At 46.8% G+C, this 24,733-nt stretch overlaps 1 protein-coding gene across 2 annotated transcripts; it reads left to right on the forward strand.

Moving 5' to 3' along the window:
* The first annotated feature begins 1,057 nt into the window (after positions 1-1,057).
* On the forward strand, positions 1,058-22,963 carry smc5 (structural maintenance of chromosomes 5). Of its 2 annotated transcripts, XM_084442233.1 has the most exons (24): positions 1,058-1,261; positions 1,481-1,622; positions 2,177-2,229; positions 2,315-2,477; positions 3,005-3,139; positions 3,911-4,051; positions 4,387-4,548; positions 5,455-5,526; positions 6,556-6,811; positions 7,124-7,278; positions 7,993-8,106; positions 8,264-8,358; positions 8,666-8,798; positions 9,446-9,619; positions 12,568-12,737; positions 13,777-13,900; positions 14,432-14,554; positions 15,441-15,569; positions 16,901-16,996; positions 17,142-17,246; positions 18,133-18,252; positions 19,261-19,440; positions 22,162-22,257; positions 22,712-22,963. In XM_084442233.1, the coding sequence occupies exons 1-24, from the start codon at positions 1,089-1,091 to the stop codon at positions 22,841-22,843; spliced, it is 3,243 nt and encodes a 1,080-aa protein (XP_084298359.1). In that variant the 5' UTR covers positions 1,058-1,088; the 3' UTR covers positions 22,844-22,963. The 2 variants fall into 2 exon arrangements, with proteins under 2 accessions (XP_084298359.1, XP_084298360.1); XM_084442234.1 differs by lacking the exon at positions 4,387-4,548.
* The last annotated feature ends 1,770 nt before the right edge of the window (positions 22,964-24,733 follow it).

A 24,733-nucleotide genomic window follows, 5' to 3' on the forward strand; every position in this document is an offset into this window, starting at 1 on the left:
ATACAGACTTGTGTTGCCTTTGTCAGTCTGTCTGTGTATGAAATGTACTATAAATAAAGTTAGATTTGATCTCTCCGTACGCCCTCTAGTGGTAAGATCAACCACCGGTGTTGAGTGACAGCTCGCCGCTTTGGGCGCGGGTTTGACGACACGGCTGGAATCTGGACTGACACCATCAGGCAGTGAACACCGCCGCCAAGTATGGATGGGCGAACTGAAGGACAGTGATACGGAGCTTTTAATAGCTAATTTCTTCCCGTTCTGCTCCCGTATTCTATTTGAAGTGAATTGACCCAGTTGGGTTAACTATTTGGACCACACACAGGTAAACCTATGGGCTCGTACGACACAGAGCGAGATACTAAGTGCATTTGCCTATTGAATTAGCCTCGTCAGACCACCCTAATGGTGATCACACGACCAGGGTGATCCCAAAACAGTGAATATCAGCAGCTCTAGAAACTTTGAATGGGGTTCCTTGTATTTTTGTTTCAAAGGAGAATTTGGTGACGCGAGGCAATTTGAGTGCCTGCGGAAGCGGGAAGAAAAAACCGCCATCGTAGTGAACGGCGTGAGGAAAATAATTTCTTGATCCCGATTGAATTGTGCCATGGCCACCACATATTACGTTTGTTGATTTAAACATAAACTTTACTAATCTCGGTTAACTCGCAAGTTAGCTAGCCAGCATTAGCCTACACTCGTTTAACATTCACCAAACAGCATAAAGCCGATCTCACATGCCAGCTCTAACAGAACTGACTAGTGCTTACTCTACTTTCGCATTCATGCAACTCTCAACATTGCATCAGGATCAGGAAATTATTTGTTTCTTGCCATTGACTACTGTACATATGACAGTTTTCCGGTATCATGGGACGGCTCTATCCGCTTCCGCTTAGGCTCTGACTCTATACACCCGAGAGAGGCGTCTCAACCTGTTTTCCACGCCCACAGAGGCGAGTTGTTCACGGAGGACGAGACGTTTCACAACACCGGTGCTTCGGGGACGGTGCTTTGGCGCGAATCGTTAACCTTATCACCCAGAGGCCGGACCGACGGGGAGGACTTCAGACAGACCCACCGCCATGGCAGCTGCGGGTAAACGGAAACGAAAAAGCCATGTCGACACGAATGCACAAACCTCCGGATTAATTTCGTCTTCAGGCAATGAAAGAACTGATTCAAGTGCAGTTGGCGATGGTTCCGGGGAGGTTTTCGTGGAGGGATCCATAGTTCGCATCACCATGCACAACTTCCTGTAAGTGCACTGTTATTCTTGTACTGCTAGCTGACATGATGTATGCCTACGCCACATTTTATTTATCGTATATATATATATCTTGAAATTATTTATTTGGACGTTATACAAAAATATCTGCCTGCAAAGATGCACTGTAATGTTGATGTGAATTAACTGACAGCTTTATATTAAAAATAAGAACATAACAATCTCTCTCTATTCTTGTCTCTTCGTTAGGACCTACGATCATTCAATACTACACCCTGGACCAAACCTGAACATGATTGTGGGAGCCAATGGAACCGGCAAGTCCAGTATCGTATGTGCCTTATGTCTGGGCTTGGCTGGCAGGACTGCTGTTCTGGGCAGAGGAGACAAGGTTAGTGAACTCCCACTGTTTTCTGAACTCATTCCCTCCAAGAGTTCCAACATTTATTTTCCTGTCTAGCTGTAGTGAGTGTGTTGGAGGTCCTTTATCCCCTCAGCCATCAGACTGTACAACGCCTCCCCCCACTCAAGGGACTCCATTGACCTGAGTGGGTGATGGCTAATGACTTAGTTTTAGTACTCCTGAAAACAAGCTTATTTTATGCTTTTACTGCCCTGCTATGCTTTTATTGCATTTTAATGTTTTATTGTTTTGTACCACCTGTTGTGGTTTAGTGTTTGTCTGTTGTTATGTGTCACGCTGCAACACTGAATTTCCCTGACGGGATGAATAAAGTATTATCCTATCGTATCATGTTCTTCCTGAAGTGAAGTTGCAAAAAATATACATTTAAAAGACATCTTTTCAAAGTGTATTTCCTGACAAGTATGTGTCACTGTAGGGTGGATGACTGTTATATAATCAACAGGTTGGGCTGTTATTTAATCAACAGGTTGGGCTGTTATTTAATCAACAGGTTGAGCTGTATGTTATGTAATCAACAGGTTGGGCTGTATGTGAAGCGCGGATGCACTAAAGGATCCATTGAGATAGAACTGTAAGTCTTTCTAAATCAGCCATCACAGATTTTCTCGCACTTGCAAATAGCAACAACACAGATGAAACCCAGTTTGTGTTCTCAGGTACAAGAGAGGCGGCAACGTGTTGATCTTCAGGGAGATCCACGTGGAGAACAACCAGTCAGTGTGGATGCTGAACGGGAGGCACTCCAGCCAGAGAGCGGTGGAGGAGGAGGTGAAGGCCCTGCAGATCCAAGTGGGGAACCTCTGTCAATTCCTCCCTCAGGTGAGGAGCTGTGTGTTCCTCCCCCAGTCCTGTCGGTTCTACAGACCGGTTCTCCATGTTCAGTGTGTTTTACATGTCATGTACATTTACATGTATGATGTCATTACATCAAGGTCCACAATGGAAATAAGTCCATGACTTTATTGTGTTAAAATTCATCTTTTTTAAGCTATTGATGTACAAATCTAATGAGGTTTTTTAAAATTTCTTGTCAAATAAAATAAACTAAACTAAATTTAACCGTTCTGAAATGAAAATGTATAACGTGATACCCCTCCTTTTAAATTATGTTTAGCTTAATTGTTGATTGCTGTACTGTATTTTCTGTTTATTTGTATTGTATTTTTAAATTGTAATAGGACATGTAATTCATCCTGTGTGAACATGATGCAGGTTGTCCTAATAAAACTCAAACCCAGTCCTCTGGTGTGGAATGGAGAAAAACATTATTTTCTAGAATGACGCCTGGCTATGCTGGCATCGTGTTATTCCGACCAGCCTTCGACCTTTGGCCTCTGACCCTACAGGAGAAGGTCGGGGAGTTCGCCAAGATGACCAACAGTGAGCTGCTGGAGGCCACGGAGAAGTCTGTGGGTCCGCCAGAGATGTACGAGTTCCACTGTGAGCTCAAGACGTTCCGCACCAAAGAGAGAGAACTGGAGGTGAGACACATGCACTTCTTCTTCTTCTTTGTGTGGGTGTCGATGTTTCACCCCCCCCCCCCCCAGGCTCGGGGCCGAGGGGCTTTCCTTTTACCACCCCGAGCCTGGGTGAGGGGGTCACCCGGGCTATACAGTATATCCAGGCACACCTCCAGGAGCCATGTCACCGTTTCGTCATCCACAACCTTCAGGCCACACATTTCATTGTGTGTCCGATATATATCACCACATGCACTGTTAACATACAAGCGCCCTACATCAGGGGTTCTCAACCTTTTGTAACTTAAGGACCACTTTTGATTGAGAAAAATATAAGAGGACCACCTTCCCAAGTACATGAGAAAAAAAACTTGTGGTCCGTCACTTTTCTCATCCGAGGGCGAGGGAACGTTTGCATCCGAGGGAACGTTCTCTAGCAAGCTACGTTAGCTGAACACACTCGGATGTGATTGGTGCGGTGGTCCCAAACGTAACTAGTCATTGAAATTATGCATTTAAACTTGAAATGTTTATATGTGAATTCTTGAGTACATTTAGATAAATAAAAAAAACTAGCTTTGTAAATGACCAAACTTTATTTATTTATTTTACTAACCATTTGGCAGTAGGCTAGCACTGCCTCCGCAGCCCACTGGATGGCGCTCTGATTGAGAACGGCTGCTCTAGATGGATGATTAGCTGAAGGACTTTCTGGAGAGCTTCTGTTTGCTGCTCAGACAGCGCTGGAAGGGTTTGCTCTAGCCATGTTGTCCCGCGTTTGTTTTGTGTCAGAACTCGGTGAAGGAGAAGGCCAGCTTCTTGGAGAAGGCCAAGCAGCGCAACGAGAGGAACAAACACGACGTGCAACGCTACTATGAGAAGAAGAAACATCTGGACATGATCAAGATGCTGGAGAAGAAGAAGCCCTGGGTGGTGAGCACACATGGAGTAGCGTGTGAAATCTTCTTCTTCTTCGTGTGGGTTTCGATGTTTCTCCCCCCCCTGGCTCGGGGGCCGAGGGGCTATCCTTTTACCACCCCGAGCCTGGGTGAGGGGTCACCCGGGCTATATATCCAGGCACACCTCCAGGAGCCATGTCTCATGTGAAATGATTAAGTAAAAATGTAAACATTAGCTCAAGTGGGCAGTGTTCCCCTTCAGTGTGTGTTTGGGTGAGTGTGTGTTCCTGTTTGGTATTGCGTGTGTGTGTGTGAGTGTGCGTTGTCCGACGTGTTCTGCCACAATCATAACGCCCCTCCGCCCCCCAGGAGTACGAGACGGCGCGGGAGGAGATGGAGGGGGTAAAGAGGGAGCGAGAGGAGGCCAAGCAGGCGCTCAGGAGCCTGAAGGAGCAGCAGGCTCCCATGGCCAGGAAGATCCAGAGCATCGACAACAAGCTCAGACCCATCGAGAACCAGATGAGGGAGAAGGTCAGCGACCACCCAGCCCCTCTAGACTGCTCTACATCTGAGACTGAGCTGTCCAGAAACACCCATCCCCTCTAGACTGCTCTACATCTGAGACTGAGCTGTCCAGAAACACCCATCCCCTCTAGACTGCTCTACATCTGAGACCGAGCTGTCCAGAAACATGCCTTGTATGTGGGCCTTGACCAGCGGTCACTGAGGCGCCTGCAATTGGTCCAGAATGCTGCTGCGCGCCTCCTGACTGGAACCAAGAAGCGGGACCACATCACACCGGTGCTGGCCTCCCTGCACCGGCTTCCTGTTCGCTTCAGGATTGATTTTAAAATCTTAATGTTAATTTTTAAGGCTCTACATGGTTTGGCCCCCCACTATCTGGCTGAACTGATTCAAGTTCGGGCGACATCTAGAACCCTGAGACTCTTTTAACAGTCCCTAGATCGAGACTGAAGACCAAGGGTGACCGAGCTTTTGCGGTGGCTGGCCCAAAGCTCTGGAACAGCCTCCCTCCACACATTAGACACGCACAGAACCTAGGGCTCTTTAAGTCTCAGCTTAAAACGCACTTGTTTTCACTGGCTTTTGAGGCCTGATAGCCTACATCCCTTGTCCTGTTTTGTGTCCTGTCCTTTTATTGTTCTGTAATTATGTGCACTTTATTCTGTTTTTTGTTTTAGTTTATTTTATATATTGTACAGCACTTTGGTGCAACTTCGGTTGATTTTAAATGTGCTTTATAAATAAAGTTGACCTTGACCTAGAAACACCCAGCCCCTCTAGACTGCTCTACATCTGAGACTGAGCTGTCCAGAAACACCCAGCCCCTCTCGACTCTTCTACATCTGATAAGATGGGTGTGAGTTGAGGATGATGATGATGATGATGATGATGATTTGTTGTTGTTTATCCCAGGCCGCCAGCATCAGAGACGCTACTACGAAGTGTAAACAGAAGCAGGACCAGCTGGACAGAAAGCACAAAGAAGTAGGTCCACTCTGTCATCCGTGTCCCTGGCTCCCTGTCACACTCTGTCATCCGTGTCCCTGGCTCCCTGTCACACTGTCATCCGTGTCCCTGGCTCCCTGTCACCTTCTGTCATCCGTGTCCCTGGCTCACTGTCACACTCTGCTGTCATCCGTGTCCCTGGCTCACTGTCACACTCTGCTGTCATCCGTGTCCCTGGCTCCCTGTCACACTGTCATCCGTGTCCCTGGCTCCCTGTCACCTTCTGTCATCCGTGTCCCTGGCTCACTGTCACACTCTGCTGTCATCCGTGTCCCTGGCTCACTGTCACACTCTGCTGTCATCCGTGTCCCTGGCTCACTGTCACACTCTGCTGTCATCCGTGTCCCTGGCTCACTGTCACACTCTGCTGTCATCCGTGTCCCTGGCTCACTGTCACACTCTGCTGTCATCCGTGTCCCTGGCTCACTGTCACACTCTGCTGTCATCCGTGTCCCTGGCTCACTGTCACACTCTGCTGTCATCCGTGTCCCTGGCTCCCTGTCACACTGTGTCATCCGTGTCCCTGGCTCCCTGTCACACTGTGTCATCCGTGTCCCTGGCTCCCTGTCACACTCTCTGACAACCAGAGAAGGATGATGGATCTCTGCAGTCTGCAGGGAATTTCTAAAGTCCATATGCTATTTATTTTATTTTATTGAAGATGATTTAAAATGGATGTTAGGGGGGTGGGGGTGGGGGGGGGCAGTGATGAGAGCCTGTATGTGTACTTCTGGCTGTTATTGTCCATTGTCTTGTGTTGTCATATATTGTTTCTCTGTTTTGTTTTGTTTTCTTTAAATGTTCATACTGTGTGTTTGTGCTCGAGGACCCCCTCGAAAACCAGTCGGTGCAACTCAAGGGGCTTTTCCTCATTTCAATACATTTTGAATAAATATGCTGCATAATTATGTACTTCAGACTACTAGCGGAGACGTTTACGTTCATGGCATTTAGACTGGGATGGTTTGAAATGGAATAAATGACAGTGATTGGTCCCTGTGTGTCCAGATAGAGGACATCAAACAGGCTCTGAGCCTGAAGCAGACGGAGGAGACGGACCGCAGGAAGAGGATCAGCAACAGCAGACGTCTGATCGACGACCTGAAGGAGGAGCTGGACAAGATGGCCGACCAGCCGGACCTGGGGCCGCAGATGGAGGCGGTGAACGCGGAGCTGAGGCGCATCCAGGAGGACCGGGCCAAGATGGAGGAGGAGAAGGCCGACCTGCGCCGGGAGAAGGACAACCTCAACGGAGAGTACAGATGTGAGGGGGACACACGCAAGCACGCACGCACGCATACACACACACACACTCACACACACTCACACACACACTCACACACACACACACACACTCTCACACACACACACACTCACACACACTCACACGCACACATACACACGCACACACACTCACGCACACACACGCACACACACACACTCACACACACACACAAACACACTCACATACACACTCACACACACACACACACGCACACACGTAAATATGGAGGTGCTCTGTGTTGACTACCCAAATGACAGCAGTGTGTGAGTGAGTGTGTGTGTGTGGTTCCAGTGTTGACGAACAAGCTTCGCAGCGTGGAGGACATGATGAACATCAAGGAGGAGAAGCTGAGAGTGCGCTCCAAGGACACGCTCACCGCCATCCACTGGCTCAGGCAGAACAAGGACCTGTTCACCGGCAGAGTCCACGAGCCCATGATGCTGGTGGTGAGAGTCTGGAGAGACCGCTGCTTAGATCACACCAGGCTGGTCCTTCTACTCTGCTGGTCTCTCTCAACTCAACTCAGATTTTATTTATAAAGCACATTTAAAACAACCGAGGTTGACCAAAGGGCTGTACAGCTCCAGAGCAACAAAACACAGCACGCAACAGAACACTACAATACATCATACACAACACACAATACGCTAACTACCCAACCCCTACCCAATCTCTCCCTTGGATGATTTATAAATACTACTTTGTTCAAAAACTACCCTGGAATGGTGTCTTTTACACTCCCCTTTTGCCATTACAAGATGAAAAGTCGTGTTTGACATTTATTTTGACTTGTGGACAATATTTTTATAAACCAATGGTCTTATAAACAGTGAATATGTCTCCAATGTGTTTTATCTCATAAAGTAGAGACATGTACATTTATTTTGACTTGTGAACAATATTTTTATAAACCAATGGTCTTATAAACAGTGAATATGTCTCCAATGTGTTTTATCTCATAAAGTAGAGACATGTAGGAAGACAAAAATACCCAAATTGTTTGGTCACCTTAGGTGATACCAATTTGTGAAAATATCTTTATCATGATAGACTTTTTTTTAAGCCTGCCGTAATGAAACCCTTCATCCTCTGCTCTATGAAACCCTTCATCCTCTGCTCTATGAAACCCTTCATCCTCTGCTCTGTCCTCTGCTCTGTAGATAAACGTGAAAGACAACCGCTTTGCCAAATACGTGGAGAACCACATCTCCTTCAACGACCTGCGAGCGTTCGTCTTCCAGAGGAAGGACGACATGGAGAGGTTCATGGAGGAGGTGAGGTCACAGTGAAGGGGTCAAAGGTCTCAGTTTGTGGGGGAAAGCCGGTCGTTTTGGGTATTTTCAGAGTACTTGTATATCAGTCTCAGAACATGACCTGAGGCCAGTCACTCTGCATGAAAGGTGATGACCTCTGACCTTGTGAGTCCCTCAGGTGCGTGACAGGCTGAACCTGAGGGTGAACTCCATCTCTGCCCCGGGGGAGTCGGCCGCGGACCGCCCCCCCTCCCGCCCCATCGACTCCCTCAAGTGAGAAACCTTCATCCTCTCACACTCTTCATCCTCTCACACTCTTCATCCTCTCACACTCTTCATCCTCTCACACTCTTCATCCTCTCACACTCTTTATCCTCTCACACTCTTCATCCTCTAACACTCTTCATCCTCTTACACTCTTCATCCTCTCACACTACATGATGTTCTTCACCACAGGGTTTAGGTCCATAGAACCATAGAACCACAAACCCTCGTTCCACCTCAACCCTCCGGTAGCCGTCATAGTAGTTTAGGAATCACTCCTGTTTTCTTCTCATGTTGTTCTGTGGTTGGTCGGCAGGCGTTTTGGCTTCTTCTCGTACCTCCGCGAGCTGTTCGACGCCCCCGAGGACGTCATGAGCTATCTCTGCAACCAGTACAGGGTCCACGATGTTCCCGTGGGAACAGACCAGACCAGAGCCATGATCAAAAAGGTATGTTCCCACCTGAGGAGTTGCACTGAGGAGGACGGAGAGTGTCTGAATTAATTTGGGCTCTAACACCCATGTGCTTCATACCCATAAGGGACGGGCCGTTTTCACCTCAGCTATAAGAGATTTTATTCTCATCTACTTAGTCCAGGGTCCAATCCAGATTCTGGTACCATCTAAGGGGACCAAATAATGTTGGTATTTTTGTCTTCATGTGTCTAGTTTATATTTTGATAACCCTGCCTGTCTAGTAGCTTAATGTTAGTAATCACTCTATAAACAAACCTGCCCCCATATAAAATGACAAAACCCTGATTTGATTCTTGTATATAATTTATTTTGACTTCTGGACAATATTTTTGGAAACCAATGGTCTTATAAACAGTGAATATGTCTCCAACGTGTTTTATCTCATAAAGTAGAGACACGTAGGAAGACAAAAATACCAAAATTGTTTGGTCACCTTAGGTGATACCAATTTGTGAAAATATCACTATTGGCCCCCGGACTAATTGACTAGTATCCTATTTTATCGTCATTTGGTATTAACTGAATTTAATTCGTATTAATTGAATGAATTGATGCTGTTGTTTAATATACAGTGTTTCTACTCAGTAGGCTGATTATTTGCCCACCTCCGTTTGCTCCAGGTGATTGAGGAACCCAATCTGAAGGTTCTGTACACAGCTGAGGAGCGCTACCAGGTCAAGAGGTCTCTGTACTCCAACAAGACCAGCACCAGCAACTCTGCCGTGCGCCCGTCCCAGTACCTGACCATCCTAGTGGACGCTGAGGAGAAGCGCCGGCTGGAGGAGCAGATCAAGGTGAGCAGCAGCGCCGTCAGACAACACTGGCTCCTCCCACCCTGGCAGTCCTAACAACACTGGCTCCTCCCACCCTGGCAGTCCTAACAACACTGGCTCCTCCCACCCTGGCAGTCCTAACAACACTGGCTCCTCCCACCCTGGCAGTCCTAACAACACTGGCTCCTCCCACCCTGGCAGTCCTAACAACACTGACTCCTCCCACCCTGGCAGTCCTAACAACACTGGCTCCTCCCACCCTGGCAGTCCTAACAACACTGACTCCTCCCACTCTGGCAGTCCAAACAACACTGACTCCTCCCACCCTGGCAGTCAAACACTACCTCAAACAACACTGGCCCCTCCCACCCTGGCAGTCAAACACTACCTCAAACAACACTGGCTCCTCACACTAGCAGTCAAACACTACTTCAAACACTTTATTTAAAGGTGCAGTGTGCAGTTTGGCTAAGAAGCACTTTTTGTTATATTTTATGCAATTCTCATTACATCCCGACAGCAAAAATTGCTCTGATACTAAAATGAAATAAATCCTTAATATGTGGAAGTCACAAGACTGTAATAAGTGCATCCAATCATTTTGAGTTGCCAACTTGAAATGATTGAATGGCTTACCTAACCGATCAACCTCCCTACCTGCCTAGCGAGTCTGATTTGTTCTTCTCCAGTTTGGAGGAGTGGCGGGGATTTTGGGGGAGGGCTGAAGGCAGGGGCGGGAATTTTGTCGGTTGCATTTTTCTAAATCTTTCAACATTTTTCCTAATGCTGGTCTTACACTAACCGACTTCAACCGATTTCACTGTCACAGGCAGATTTCCAATGTCAGAATAAAATCACAAGACTTTTGCTAGAATCGGAGCACGCTCCCGTCACCTCGATGGTTTGGTGTGAGGTGTCAGTTAGGGCTGGGTGTTGGCAAGGACCTCAGGATACGATACGTCTCACAAGTAGGGCTGGGTATCGGTACTCGATACCTTGTAGTACTGGATCGAAACAAACTGATACCAAGTAGCATCGAAACGTCTTCAGTCAAACCAGTACTTCATTCGATCCTTTTTGTATTGAGATCTAGGAAAAAAAGACGTTGTAATATGGTCCAATCACCGCAAGCGTTCTTCAATTTAATGCGACACATGATTGGCCCGTTACGGCAGACAGCTACAATCCGTCTGGTGAAATTGACTGCAACTGCGAGTTGTTGACACAGTTTAGCACGCTGAGGTAATGCCACCAAAACGCTCAAAGGTATGGTTATGCTACACGCCTATGGTGTATGGTAAAAATAAATGCATAAAAACGCGGATTTCCCCCATTACCTAGCTAGCTAGCATTAGCAACCCTACTGTAATGCATTGCTTAGTGCATTGGTTACTTAGTGGTAGTTTTTAACTTCTGTAGCAGCAAAATGTGTGTAGGCTAACGTTATTAACTAATGTTATGCTTAATGTTAAGACCCCCCTAGGCCTACTAGCACCACAACTGCTACTGCTGATGTTGCCACCCCCAGCAGCAGCCTTGGCACACCGTTCACATTAGCTGTAAGGTCACAGATGACTAAAAATGTGTTGTCACTGTCAGTAGTTATATTGTAATAAATGCAGTTTGATACTCTTTTAAACACTTTCAAAATGTATTCTTGTAAACATTACTTGAATGTGGGAGGATTGATGGCATTTTGCACAACTGAATACTTCCATTCACATGATGGTTATGGAATGAAGAAAATGCAAAAAATAAATTCAAAGTATCGATTGAAGTATTCAATTGGTATCGGTATCACTTTAAGGTTACTGGTATTGGTATTGGTATCGTAATTTTTGAAATGATACCCAGCCCTACTCACAATGCATGGGTCACCATGCGTATACGATACAATACATTGCGATACTCTACAGAGTTTATGGAAAATGTTATGACGTAAGTGTTTATGACTGAATTCTATCCTCAATTTTCTAGATATCTATTCCGTCTTATTCTGTATATTGTGGGGGAGAAAAAAACTATAGATACGGTAACGCGGAAAATGTAAACTGTATCACAGAAAAAAATATTGCGATGGATTGCTGTATCAATTTTATATCATAGCCCTAGTGTCAGTCCAAGCTGTCATTTTCTCTTCTTGACATTCTGATAAAATCAACGTTTCATATTATTGTACGTTTTTATTCTTGGCTTATTTAAACAAGTTCAATGACGTGAATGATGGTTGTCAACAACCAGGTGCGCTGGGCTCGTCTCTCCAGCACCAAACAGCAAAACCAGGAAGAGAGATTTGAACCACGATAGAGGGGAGAAGGGGAAACGGTGGACAGCAAATCCTGCAGCGCTCAAAATGGCGTTTAACAAGATCCCAGTCTTTGCAAAATCTTATCGTCTGCCAAATCTTATCGTCTGCCAAATCTTATAGTCCCCCGACCCCTGCCTCTATCTGGGCCCAGGCACATTCACGCACACACAGACACACACCAGTGTTTGCCATGTCTCTCCTATGATGTTTTTAGCCTCTCTTACTCTGAAAATGTAATTTAATGTAATTTATTGCTTTATAAATGTTCTTAGCCGGTAGACAAACATGCTCCAGGAGCTTGCTCGATCGCCTTGTTGAGAGGGGTCAGGGTAGAATTTTTACAGCTCACTTATCTGGCCCCCAAGTGATACTGTTTTTTTGCTTCCCCATGTTGGTGTGGGTCGTATGCCCACCTCCCTTGTTCTCTGTAAAGAGCATTGTGTTGCCTCTGGGTATGAAATGCGCTATACAAATAAAGCTTTGATTGATTGATATAGTCTGCCCAATCTTGATTGGACATCCCTACTTCTAGTGTGTGATAGACATAAGTCTAACAGGAAATCACAAACTGCATACTGCACTTTTAAGAAATAAACATGCTTGGTTATGTAACGCTACCCCAGTGAACCCGAGTTGACCTTCTGACCTTTGCCGTGCCCAGGCGTGTGAGGCCACCATGCAGGGCATCGACGCCCAGATGAACGCCATGCAGGGACGCGCCACCAAGCTGGATCACCGTGACAACGAGCTGAGGGCTCAGAAGAAGCAGCTCTCGGAATTGAAGGGCAAGAAGAGACAGCTGGAGCAGAAGATCAGCACCAAACAGGAGAGGTGTGTGTGTGTGTGTGTGTGTGTGTGTGTGTGTGTGTGTGTGTGTGTGTGTGTGTGTGTGTGTGTGTGTGTGTGTGTGTGTGTGTAATGGTTGGAATGTTGTTTCTTTCTACTTTTTACTTTCAAGTCTTTTGTGTGTGTGTGACCCCAGTCCCTAGCAAGGTTATAATAGTTTTGCTTTTTTCATTAGTTTTTATTTTTATATCGTTTTAACTTTTTGTTTTCAATTTCAGTTTAGTTTTGATTAGTTTTAAAGCAGGTTTGCTAGTTTAGTTTAGTTTTTTTTTTTTTTTTTAATGCTTAGTTTTAGTTTTGTTTTTATTAGTTTCATTATTAATTTTAGTTTTTTATTCTTCTGTGCTAGCCTGGTGAGACCATCCTGAACTCGTGAGCTCACGTTGTTTCACTCTGTGTGAAACAAACCATCTGGTGCACGTCAGGTTACTTCTGTGCAGGGGCACAGCTAAAGAAAATGGAGGATAGATTTCATATCCACCCAAAATACTAGGCTTATGTATGAAATGAAAAAGACTAAAACTAAGGACATTTTCTCTATAATTTTATTTTATTTTAGTTAGTTTTGTAAACACACAATACCGTTTTAGTTAGTTATCGTTTTTTTGTGAAGCCTAGTTTTTATTTTTATTTCAGTTAACTAAAATGTTTTTTCACACCTAGTTTTCGTTTTTTAGTTAGTTTTCGTTAACTATAATAACCTTGGTCCCTAGTTAGGCTTTTCTAAAAACAATTACAATTTAAAGCAATTAAATAAATTACACAAAACACGCAGCAGCTAAAAACTACATCATACAGTTATATCACATGACCACTTCACAGATCCATGACCACATAACATAAACAGCGTACAGTTTTGTGTGTGTGTGTGCGTGTAAACGTGTGTATGCAAATGTGTGTGCACGTGTATAGGCTATATACACTGAGCTCACTGCTTAAACTCATCAGACACACTTAATGACACATAAACGCTGTGGGAACAGGAAGTTGTGACACAGTGTCTGTCCGTTGCGTCTGGGCGCAGTCTGAGGCAGATGGAGCAGGGAGGGATAGACCTGCAGAAGGCCGAGGACGAGACCAGGACCAGGATCTCCGCTGTCAACACTCAGAAGGTGGCCGTGGTGACGGAGATCGTGGCCTACATGAAGGTACGTCTGGCGGGGCTGCTGGACGATTGAAGGTCCCTCATGTTGAGCTCTCCTGGTTCTCCTGGGTCTCCTAGTTCTCCTGGGTCTCCTGGCTCTCCTGGTTCTCCTGGGTCTCCTGGGTCTCCTGGTTCTCCTGGGTCTCCTGGGTCTCCTGGGTCTTGTGTGATGCTGTGCGCTCGCTGGCTTACGTCAGAGGTCTCTTTCACTCTCTTTTCACTCTTTTCTCTCTCTCTCTCTCTCTCTCTCTCTCTCTCTCTCTTTCCCCCCCTCTCTCCCCCCCCCCTCTCTCCCTCTCTCTCCCTCTCTCTCTTTCTTTCTTTCTCCCTCTCTCTCCCTCCCTCTCTCTCTCCCTCTCTCTCCCTCTCTCTCTCCCCCTCTCCCTCTCCCCCCCTCTCCCTCTCTCCCTATCCCCCCCTCTCCCTCCCCCCTCTCTCTCTCTCTCCCTCTCCCCCCCTCTCCCTCTCTCTCTCTCTCTCTCTCTCTCTCTCTCTCTCTCTCTCTCTATCCCTCTCCTTCCATCCTTGTCTCCAGACGAGGGCCAGGCTGAGTCAGGAGATGGTGTACCTGTCCCTGGAGACTGTGGGCTTGACAGCAGAGAAGGCCAAGCTGGAGACCGACTACAGACAGGACACTGCGCAGCTGAGGACACTGGAGGTGAGAAGGACATCATTCATATACACACACTCACACTACTACCTCATTCATATACACACACACTCACACTACTACCTCATTCATATACACACACACACACACACACACTACTACCTCATTCATATACACACACACTCACACTACTACTTCATTCATATACACACACACTCACACTACTACCTCATTCATATACACACACACTCACACTACTACCTCATTCATATACACTCACACTACTATCTCATTCATATACACACACTCACACTACTACCTCATTCATATACACACACTCACACTACTACCTCATTTATTTACACACACATTCACACTACTACCTCACACATTCACACTACTACCTCATTTATTTACACACACATTCACGCTACTACCTCACAGATTCACACTACTACCTCATTTATTTAAACACACATTCACACTACTACCTCATTCATATACACACACACTCGCACTACTACCTTATTCATATACACACACACTCACACTACTACCTCATTCATATACACACACACTCACACTACTATCTCATTCATATACACACACGCTCACACTACTACCTCATTTATATACACACACACTCACACTACTACCTCATTCATATACACACACACTTGCACTACTACCTCATTCATATACACACACACACTCACACTACTGCCTCATTTATATACACACACATTCACACTACTACCTCATTTATATACACATTCACATTCACATTCTCTCTGTAAAACACCCATCCCAGCCATACCCTCACAGCGGTCGTCGATCACACTGCGAAATGATCCCTTTGAAGTCATCTGTAGGCTGATGCTGTGTGTGTGTGTATGTGTTACTGACCGACCGTATCCCTCCTCTCCTCTCTCAGCAAGCGTTTGGTCAGCTGGAGCAGCGGAAGGTGCGTCTGCTGGACATGTGCAAGGGTCTGATGAAGAGGGCCCGGGAGATCTGCAACATGGACCCTAAGGAGGCGGCTCTGTCCCCCGACCTTCACCTGGTCAGCACACCCTGATAACGCAACCACCACATCCACACCACCACCACATCCACACAAGCACTACATCCACACAACCTCTACATCCACACAACCTCTACATCCACACAAGCACTATATCCACACAACCTCTACATCCACACAACCTCTACATCCACACAACCACTACATCCACACAACCACTACATCCACACAACCACTACATCCACACAACCACTACATCCACACCACCACCACATCCACACCACCACCACATCCACACAAGCACTACATCCACACAACCTCTACATCCACACAACCTCTACATCCACACAAGCACTACATCCACACAACCTCTACATCCACACAACCACTACATCCACACAACCACTACATCCACACAACCACTACATCCACACAACCACTACATCCACACAAGAACTACATCCACACAACCTCTACATCCACACAACCTCTACATCCACACAACCACTACATCCACACAACCACTACATCCACACAACCACTACATCCACACAACCACCACATCCACACCACCACTACATCCACACAAGCACTACATCCACACAACCACCACATCCACACAAGCACTACATCCACACAAGCACTACATCCACACCACCACTACATCCACACAAGCAAGCACTACATCCACAGAAGCACTACATCCACACAAGCACTACATCCACTACATCCACACAACCACTACATCCACTACATCCACACAACCACTACATCCACACAACCACTACATCCACTACATCCACACCACCACTACATCCACTACAACCACTACATCCACTACAACCACTACATCCACACAAGCACTACATCCACACAAGCACTACATCCACACAACCACTACATCCACACAACCACTACATCCACACAACCACCACATCCACACCACCACTACATCCACACAAGCACTACATCCACACAACCACCACATCCACACAAGCACTACATCCACACAAGCACTACATCCACACCACCACTACATCCACACAAGCAAGCACTACATCCACAGAAGCACTACATCCACACAAGCACTACATCCACTACATCCACACAACCACTACATCCACTACATCCACACAACCTCTACATCCACACAACCACTACATCCACACAACCACTACATCCACACCACCACTACATCCACTACAACCACTACATCCACGCTATTCATTTAGTTTTCTTGGGCCTCCGGCCATTTCCTGCACACACACGTTTATCCGTGCATTCTTAACAGCCCTTTCCACCCATTTTCTTGATTAACTCTCTTGCTTATTCACTTACTCACGTTTCATGTTGTTGTTCTTGTTGGGTAGGCGTTCAGTGAGCTGCCCAACTCTCTGGATGAGATCGACGCCCGTCTGAACGAGGAGAGGGCGAGGGCCGACTGCTTCACCGGCCTCAGCGACAACGTAAGAGAAGGGGGGCGGGGCAGAGAGCGTGTTCTGTTGCCCTTCAGAGTGAGTGAGTGAGTGAGTGAGTGAGTGAGTGAGTGAGTGAGTGAGTGAGTGAGTGTGCACATGTACGTCAGTCCCACCCTGTCCCCTCCCCTCCTAGGTGGTGGACGAGTACAACAAGAGAGAGCAGGAGATCAGGAACCTGGAGAAGGAGCTGGATGACAAGAGCAGCACGCTGGACACCTATAGGCAGAACATCTCAGAGGTGACCCACACTGATGAACCATGGCATGGGTCCAGGTTCTGAATAGGGGGCTGGTGTGTGTTCAGGGTCTGATTAGGGGGCTGGTGTGTGTGTTCGTGGGTTCAGGTTCTGATTAGGGAGCTGGTGTGTGTTGAGGTTCTGATTAGGGAGCTGGTGTGTGTTGAGGTTCTGATTAGGGGGCTGGTGTGTTTTCTGAATAGGGAGAGGGTGTGTGTTTGTTGGTTCAGGTTCTGATTAGGGAGCTGGTGTGTGAGGTTCTGATTAGGGGTGGTGTGTGTTCAGGTTCTGTTTAGGAGGCTGGTGTGTTCATGTTCTGATTAGGGAGCTGGTGTGTGTTCAGGTTTTGATTAGGGGTGGTGTGTGTTCATGTTCTGATTAGGGAGCTGGTGTGTGTTCAGGTTCTGATTAGGGGGCTGGTGTGTGTTCAGGTTCTGATTAGGGGGATGGTGTGTATTCTGAATAGGGAGCTGGTGTGTGTTCAGGGTTCAGGTTCTGATTAGGGAGCTGGTGTGTGTTGAGGTTCTGATTAGGGAGCTGGTGTGTGTTCAGGTTCTGATTAGGGGGCTGGTGTGTGTTCAGGTTCTGATTAGGGGGCTGGTGTGTGTTCTGAATAGGGAGCTGGTGTGTGTTCAGGGTTCAGGTTCTGATTAGGGAGCTGGTGTGTGTTCAGGTTCTGATTAGGGAGCTGGTGTGTGTTCAGGTTCTGATTAGGAGACTGGTTTGAGTTCAGGTTCTGAATAGGGAGTTGGTGTGTGTTCGTGGGTCCAGGTTCTGATTAGGGGGTTGGTGTGTGTTGAGGTTCTATTTAGGGGGCTGGTGTGTGTTGAGGTTCTGATTAGGGGGCTGGTGTGTATTCTGGGTCTTCCTGACCGTGGGTGTGTCTCAGGCTAAGGGGCGCTGGCTGAACCCCCTCAAGCAGCTGGTGGAGCAGATCAACGACAAGTTCAGCGACTTCTTCCGCTCCATGAACTGCGCTGGGGAGGTGGACCTGCACTCTGACAACGAGGTGAGCAGGAATACACACTCATACACACTCATACACACTAATACACACTCATACATACTAATACACACTAATACACACTCATACACACTAATACACACTCATACACACTCATACACACTCATACACACTCATACACACTCATACATACTCATACACACTAATACACACTCATACACACTAATACACACTCATACACACTCATACACACTCATACACACTAATACACACTAATACACACTCATACACAATAATACACACTCATACACAATAATACACACTCATACACACTAATACACACTAATACACACTCATACACACTAATACACATTCATACATACTAATACACACTAATACACACTAATACACACTCATACACACTAATACACACTCATACACACTCATACACACTCATACACACTAATACACACTCATACACAATAATACACACTCATACACACTAATACACACTCATACATACTAATACACACTAATACACACTCATACACACTAATACACACTCATACACACTCATACATACTCATACACACTAATACACACTCATACACACTCATACACACTCATACACGCTCATACACGCTCATACACGCTCATACACACTCACACACACTCACACACACTCATACACACTCATACACACTCATACTGTACACACTAATACCGCTCATACACACTCATACACACTCATACACACTCATACACACTAATAAACACTCATACACACTCATACACACTAATAAACACTAATACCCAGAATACACACTAATACCCACACAGGCATGCCATGCCGTAGACACACACACACACACACACACACACACACACACGTCACCATACAGCTGTACATTCAGAAGAAAGGCCCATAGATTGTGCTCTCAAATCTCATAAGTGTACAATCTCTATGTACACATACACACACACACACACACACACACACACACGCGTCCTGCTGTGGTGGGTGAGAGCTGTGTGTGTGTGCGCCCCCCTCAGGAGGAGTATGACAAGTACGGGATCCGTATCCGGGTGAAGTTCCGTAGCGACACGCAGCTGCAGGAGCTGACGGCCCACCACCAGAGCGGGGGGGAGAGGAGCGTGTCCACCATGCTCTACCTCATGGCCCTGCAGGACCTCAACCGCTGCCCCTTCAGGGTGGTGGACGAGATCAACCAGGTAACACACACACACACACACACACCAAACCAAGCCCCTTCAGGGTGGTGGACGAGATCAACCAGGTAACACACACACACACACACCAAACCAAGCCCCTTCAGGGTGGTGGACGAGATCAACCAGGTAACACACACACACACACACACACCAAACCCAGCCCCTTCAGGGTGGTGGACGAGATCAACCAGGTAACACACACACACACACACACCAAACCAAGCCCCTTCAGGGTGGTGGACGAGATCAACCAGGTAACACACAAAAACACACACCAAACCGCTGCCCCTTCAGGGTGGTGGACGAGATCAACCAGGTAACACACTCACACACACACACACACACACACACACACTCTCACATACACACACACACCAAACCAAGCCCCTTCAGGGTGGTGGACGAGATCAACCAGGTAACACACTCACACACACACTCTCACATACACACACACACCAAACCGCTGCCCCTTCAGGGTGGTGGACGAGATCAACCAGGTAACACACTCACACACACTCACACACTCACACACACACACACACCAAACCAAGCCCCTTCAGGGTGGTGGACGAGATCAACCAGGTAACACACTCACACACACACACACACACACACACACACACCAAACCAAGCCCCTTCAGGGTGGTGGACGAGATCAACCAGGTAACACACTCACACACACACTCTCACATACACACACACACCAAACCAAGCCCCTTCAGGGTGGTGGACGAGATCAACCAGGTAACACACTCACACACATACACACACACACACACACACCAAACCAAGCCCCTTCAGGGTGGTGGACGAGATCAACCAGGTAACAGACACACACACACACACACACACTCACACACACACACACACCAAACCGCTGCCCCTTCAGGGTGCTGGACGGATCAATCAGGTGGGCCACACACACACACACACACATACACACACACACATACACACACACACACACACACACACACACACACCAAACCATGCCCCTTCAGGGTGGTGGACGAGATCAACCAGGTAACAGACACACACACACACACACCAAAACATGTCCTCTTTAGTGGTGCACAAAAATCAACCAGCTTAATCGTAACCACTACCACACACACACACACATTTCACATTTGCTTTAAAGTAGCCATTTGAACAGAGAGAGACTTATTGTGTGTTTGCATATATGTAACGACATTCCCCTCAGCAACACATCCACACACACCTAAATCAAATCAAATCAAACTTTATTTGTATGGCGCATTCCATACACAGAGGCAACACAATGTGCTTTACAGAGAGCAATGGGGAGGTGGGGGGGGGGGCATAGGTCCCACCCCTACATATTCCAGAGGGAAGCAAAAAAAACAGTTTCACCCAGGGGCCAGAGAAGTGAACTGTAAAAATGCTTCCCTGACCTCTCTCAACGAGACAATCGAGCAAGCTCCTGGAAAATGTTTGTCTATTGGCTAAGAACATAATCAGAGTAGTAAACATGGGCTAAATACATAATGTCAGTCCTGTGGGCGGATCCAACTTTGATCCATGTAAGTAAATCCACAGAGGAGGGGGGCTGGAGACCCGGGCAGGAATCTGAGGGAAGATTCTGTTAAATGGAATCAAAGATGAATGTTTCTGTGATGAAGTGGCTGTGATATTGGGAGGCGTGGCCTGATATTGGGAGGCGTGGCCTGTGTGTAGCTAGCACCTGTGCTGGCATCAGGTACTCATGTTCTAATCCATCTGTCCGTCTTCACTAGCACAAGCAAGCATCATGTCCAGTATTAGAAGCATTAAGCGTTGGTGTTAGAACCTGGCTGTGCACAGAGATGTTTCATTTCATTCTCAGTTTATTTGAGAAGGGACAATTCATATCAATCAACAACAAATGTAAATACACCAGATTTAGCCGGGAGGCAAATTTCATCTGTGGTCCCTGGCCAAGATGTTATAAATAGGTGTCCTAAAATGACACAAGATAAAAGTAAACAATGACAGCATCATACAGAGCATATGAAAGACACAGAAATGCAATAAATAAATACAAATCAAGGATATAAATACACATAATAGCTAAGGATTTAATTTAAATGATGTTATGGATGCAGCTCTGGTTTTCCTGAAGCCAGTTGTTCAGAGTAGTTTTGAACAGACCGAGGGAAGCGCAAGTCCTCATATCAGTATATCATATGATATATATGGATATATATATGTCCTCATATCTCTCTGTCCCTTCCCCCAGGGGATGGACCCAAACTGACCGGTCTGTGTCTGTCTCTCTGTCCCAGGGGATGGACCCAAACTGACCGGTCTGTGTCTGTCTCTCTGTCCCAGGGGATGGACCCAAACTGACCGGTCTGTGTCTGTCTCTCTGTCCCAGGGGATGGACCCAAACTGACCGGTCTGTGTCTTTCTGTCTCTGTCCCAGGGGATGGACCCAAACTGACCGGTCTGTGTCTTTCTGTCTCTGTCCCAGGGGATGGACCCAAACTGACCGGTCTGTGTCTTTCTGTCTCTGTCCCAGGGGATGGACCCAAACTGACCGGTCTGTGTCTGTCTCTCTGTCCCAGGGGATGGACCCAAACTGACCGGTCTGTGTCTGTCTCTCTGTCCCAGGGGATGGACCCAAACTGACCGGTCTGTGTCTGTCTCTCTGTCTCTCTGTCCCAGGGGATGGACCCAAACTGACCGGTCTGTGTCTGTCTCTCTGTCTCTCTGTCCCAGGGGATGGACCCGGTCAATGAGAGGAGGGTCTTTGACATTGTGGTGCGGACGGCCTGCAAAGGGACCACCTCCCAGTACTTCTTCATCACTCCCAAGGTGAGTGTGTGTGTGTGCATGTGTGTGTGTGTGCGCGAGTTTGTATGTGTGTGTGTGTGTGAGAGTGTGTGTGAGAGAGAGATTTTGAGTTTTCTTTGAGTTTATAATGTTAGTTAGTTAGTTATATTAATCCCCAAGGGGGAAATTGAGTGCCACCATAGTACAAAAACACACAACACGACATAAAACACAACACAAAGGCCTGACGCAGCACAAAACCCAACAGAATACAGGACAGTAGAGCCCATCTCAAGGCAATGCAGGCAGTAGATGTTCATTAAAGAACTTCCCAGCAGCAGCAAAGGACTTCACTAATCTATCAGCAGTGCACCTAAAGGACCTCTTCAGCTCGCTAAAGACAGAGCATGGATGATCATCGGATGATCAACATTATTCACTACATTCCTGAGCTTCCTTCTCATCCATTGGCCCTGTAATGTGTGTGTGTGTCCAGCTCCTCCAGAACCTGAACTATGCAGAAGAGATGACCGTCCTCGCCGTGTATAACGGCCCTCAGATGCTACCCCCATCAGACTACGTGTACAAGGCCTTCATCAGGCGCAGGCACAGACGCAAGGGGAAGTAAATCAACTATTTAAAGAATGCTTTTGTTTTACTGGTTCTTGCCTTTGCACATTTTATGCAGTGTTCCATCGTATTTGTTTTAATATTTTGAAAAGTTGTTTGTTTTATTAATTAATGTGTACCCTGTACATATGTTCAAAATAAACCTTTGGATCTATTTACTGCCCCGATTGGATTGACTATGATTCTCTGGTAAACCACACCACATCCTGTGAGTTACGTTCACCATCAGATCTGAGCTTTGGATTGGTCAGTTAGACGCTGACCTAGTCCTCCACCACTGCTAGGCAGCTGTGGCTCAGGAGGCAGAGCGGGTCGTCCAGTGATCGTAGGGTCGGCGGTTCGAATCCCGGTTCCTCGTGTCCACATGTCGAAGTGTCCTTGGGCAAGACACTGAACCCCAAATTGCTCCCAAAGAGCAGATTGGCACCGTGGATGGCAGCGGCTGGATTGATGTGTGAATGGGTGAATGAGAGGCCATTGTAAAGCGCTTTGGATAAACGTGCTATACAAGTGCAGTCATTTACCATTTTTAGGGTTGTCTCACTCATCCCGCGCATCGCCTCCAGAGAGAAATAGGCTCACGTTCATAAACTCGGCTTGTTCGAGTCAGTTGGAAACCGAATCTGCAACGCAATATTGTGCAATATAATCGTTCATATTACATTATTGCATCTCACCGTCTCTCCCAGCTGGTTCAGGACAGCGCCGCCCAGTGGCTGCTGGTTGTGACTGAAGGGGGAACTTTTCATCTCCCAAGATCACGTGTCTGTCGGGAGCGCGGCCCTGGAAAGCATGTCAGCCGCCAGCATGTCCTGGCCAGGGGTGGAGACCATGTGAAAGTCACACTTGGGGTTTCTTATTGGCACTCAGCCAGGGAGAAAGAGAAGGACAAGCATGAGCTCACAAATCGCACTACGTTATCCCACCAATAAGACTATCAGCTCCCCCCCCCACCCTGGATCAACAGAGGCATTCAATAACAAAAACATAATGAATACAAAGGAAAGAAGGACAGATACAAAACAACCACAAACAACATCATCACCAGCCCCCCACAACCTCCCTCCCCAAGGTGTTAAGTGTGCACCAAGTGCAGTTACTATAGGTGATGGTATAGTTTTCATTTAATGTAACATGTATGGAGTAAAGGTCCTATGTACTGTATAAAATCAAAATGGATGACTTGGTGGTAGGGATTTAAGGGGGTAGCAAAATGTTTTGCCAGATTAATCGTCTTTTTAGACTCTGCTGCTACTGAATTGAATTTATTCAGAGGAGACAATTAAGAGCAAGCTCTTTTTCAATGTTCCCCTGATCACACAGTATAGGGACATGGTATGGTTCAACAAAACACATCAAATCACAAGAAGAAGTCACAAGATCCAAGAATAAAAACAAGACTATGAGAAACATGCCCAGTTGACCTGGAGGGCACCTTCTACCAGAACCCTGAACCTCTCCAGAGAGACGCGCTGCTCCAGCTTTAGGGAGACCTACCAGAACCCTGAACCTCTCCAGAGAGACAAGCTGCTCCAGCTTTAGGACCTTCTACCAGAGCCCTGAACCTCTCCAGAGAGACGCGCTGCTCCAGCTTTAGGGAGACCTACCAGAGCCCTGAACCTCTCCAGAGAGACAAGCTGCTCCAGCTTTAGGGAGACCTACCAGAGCCCTGAACCTCTCCAGAGAGACACGCTGCTCCAGCTTTAGGGAGACCTGCGGTCTGTTCCACCTCTCGGGGCCATGAACACTAAAGGCAGACTGTCCTGCGTTGGTGTGACACCGATGTACGTTCAGCCTTATATGAGATTGATGACCTAGTGTGATGTTCCATGTCTCTGAAACTTAAAGGTCAGGACAGGTTTAATGGCAGCTTGCCAGACAGTGTAAA

This window comes from Borostomias antarcticus, assembly GCF_949987555.1.
Source record: "Borostomias antarcticus genome assembly, chromosome: 8".
Classification (NCBI taxonomy): domain Eukaryota; kingdom Metazoa; phylum Chordata; class Actinopteri; order Stomiiformes; family Stomiidae; genus Borostomias; species Borostomias antarcticus.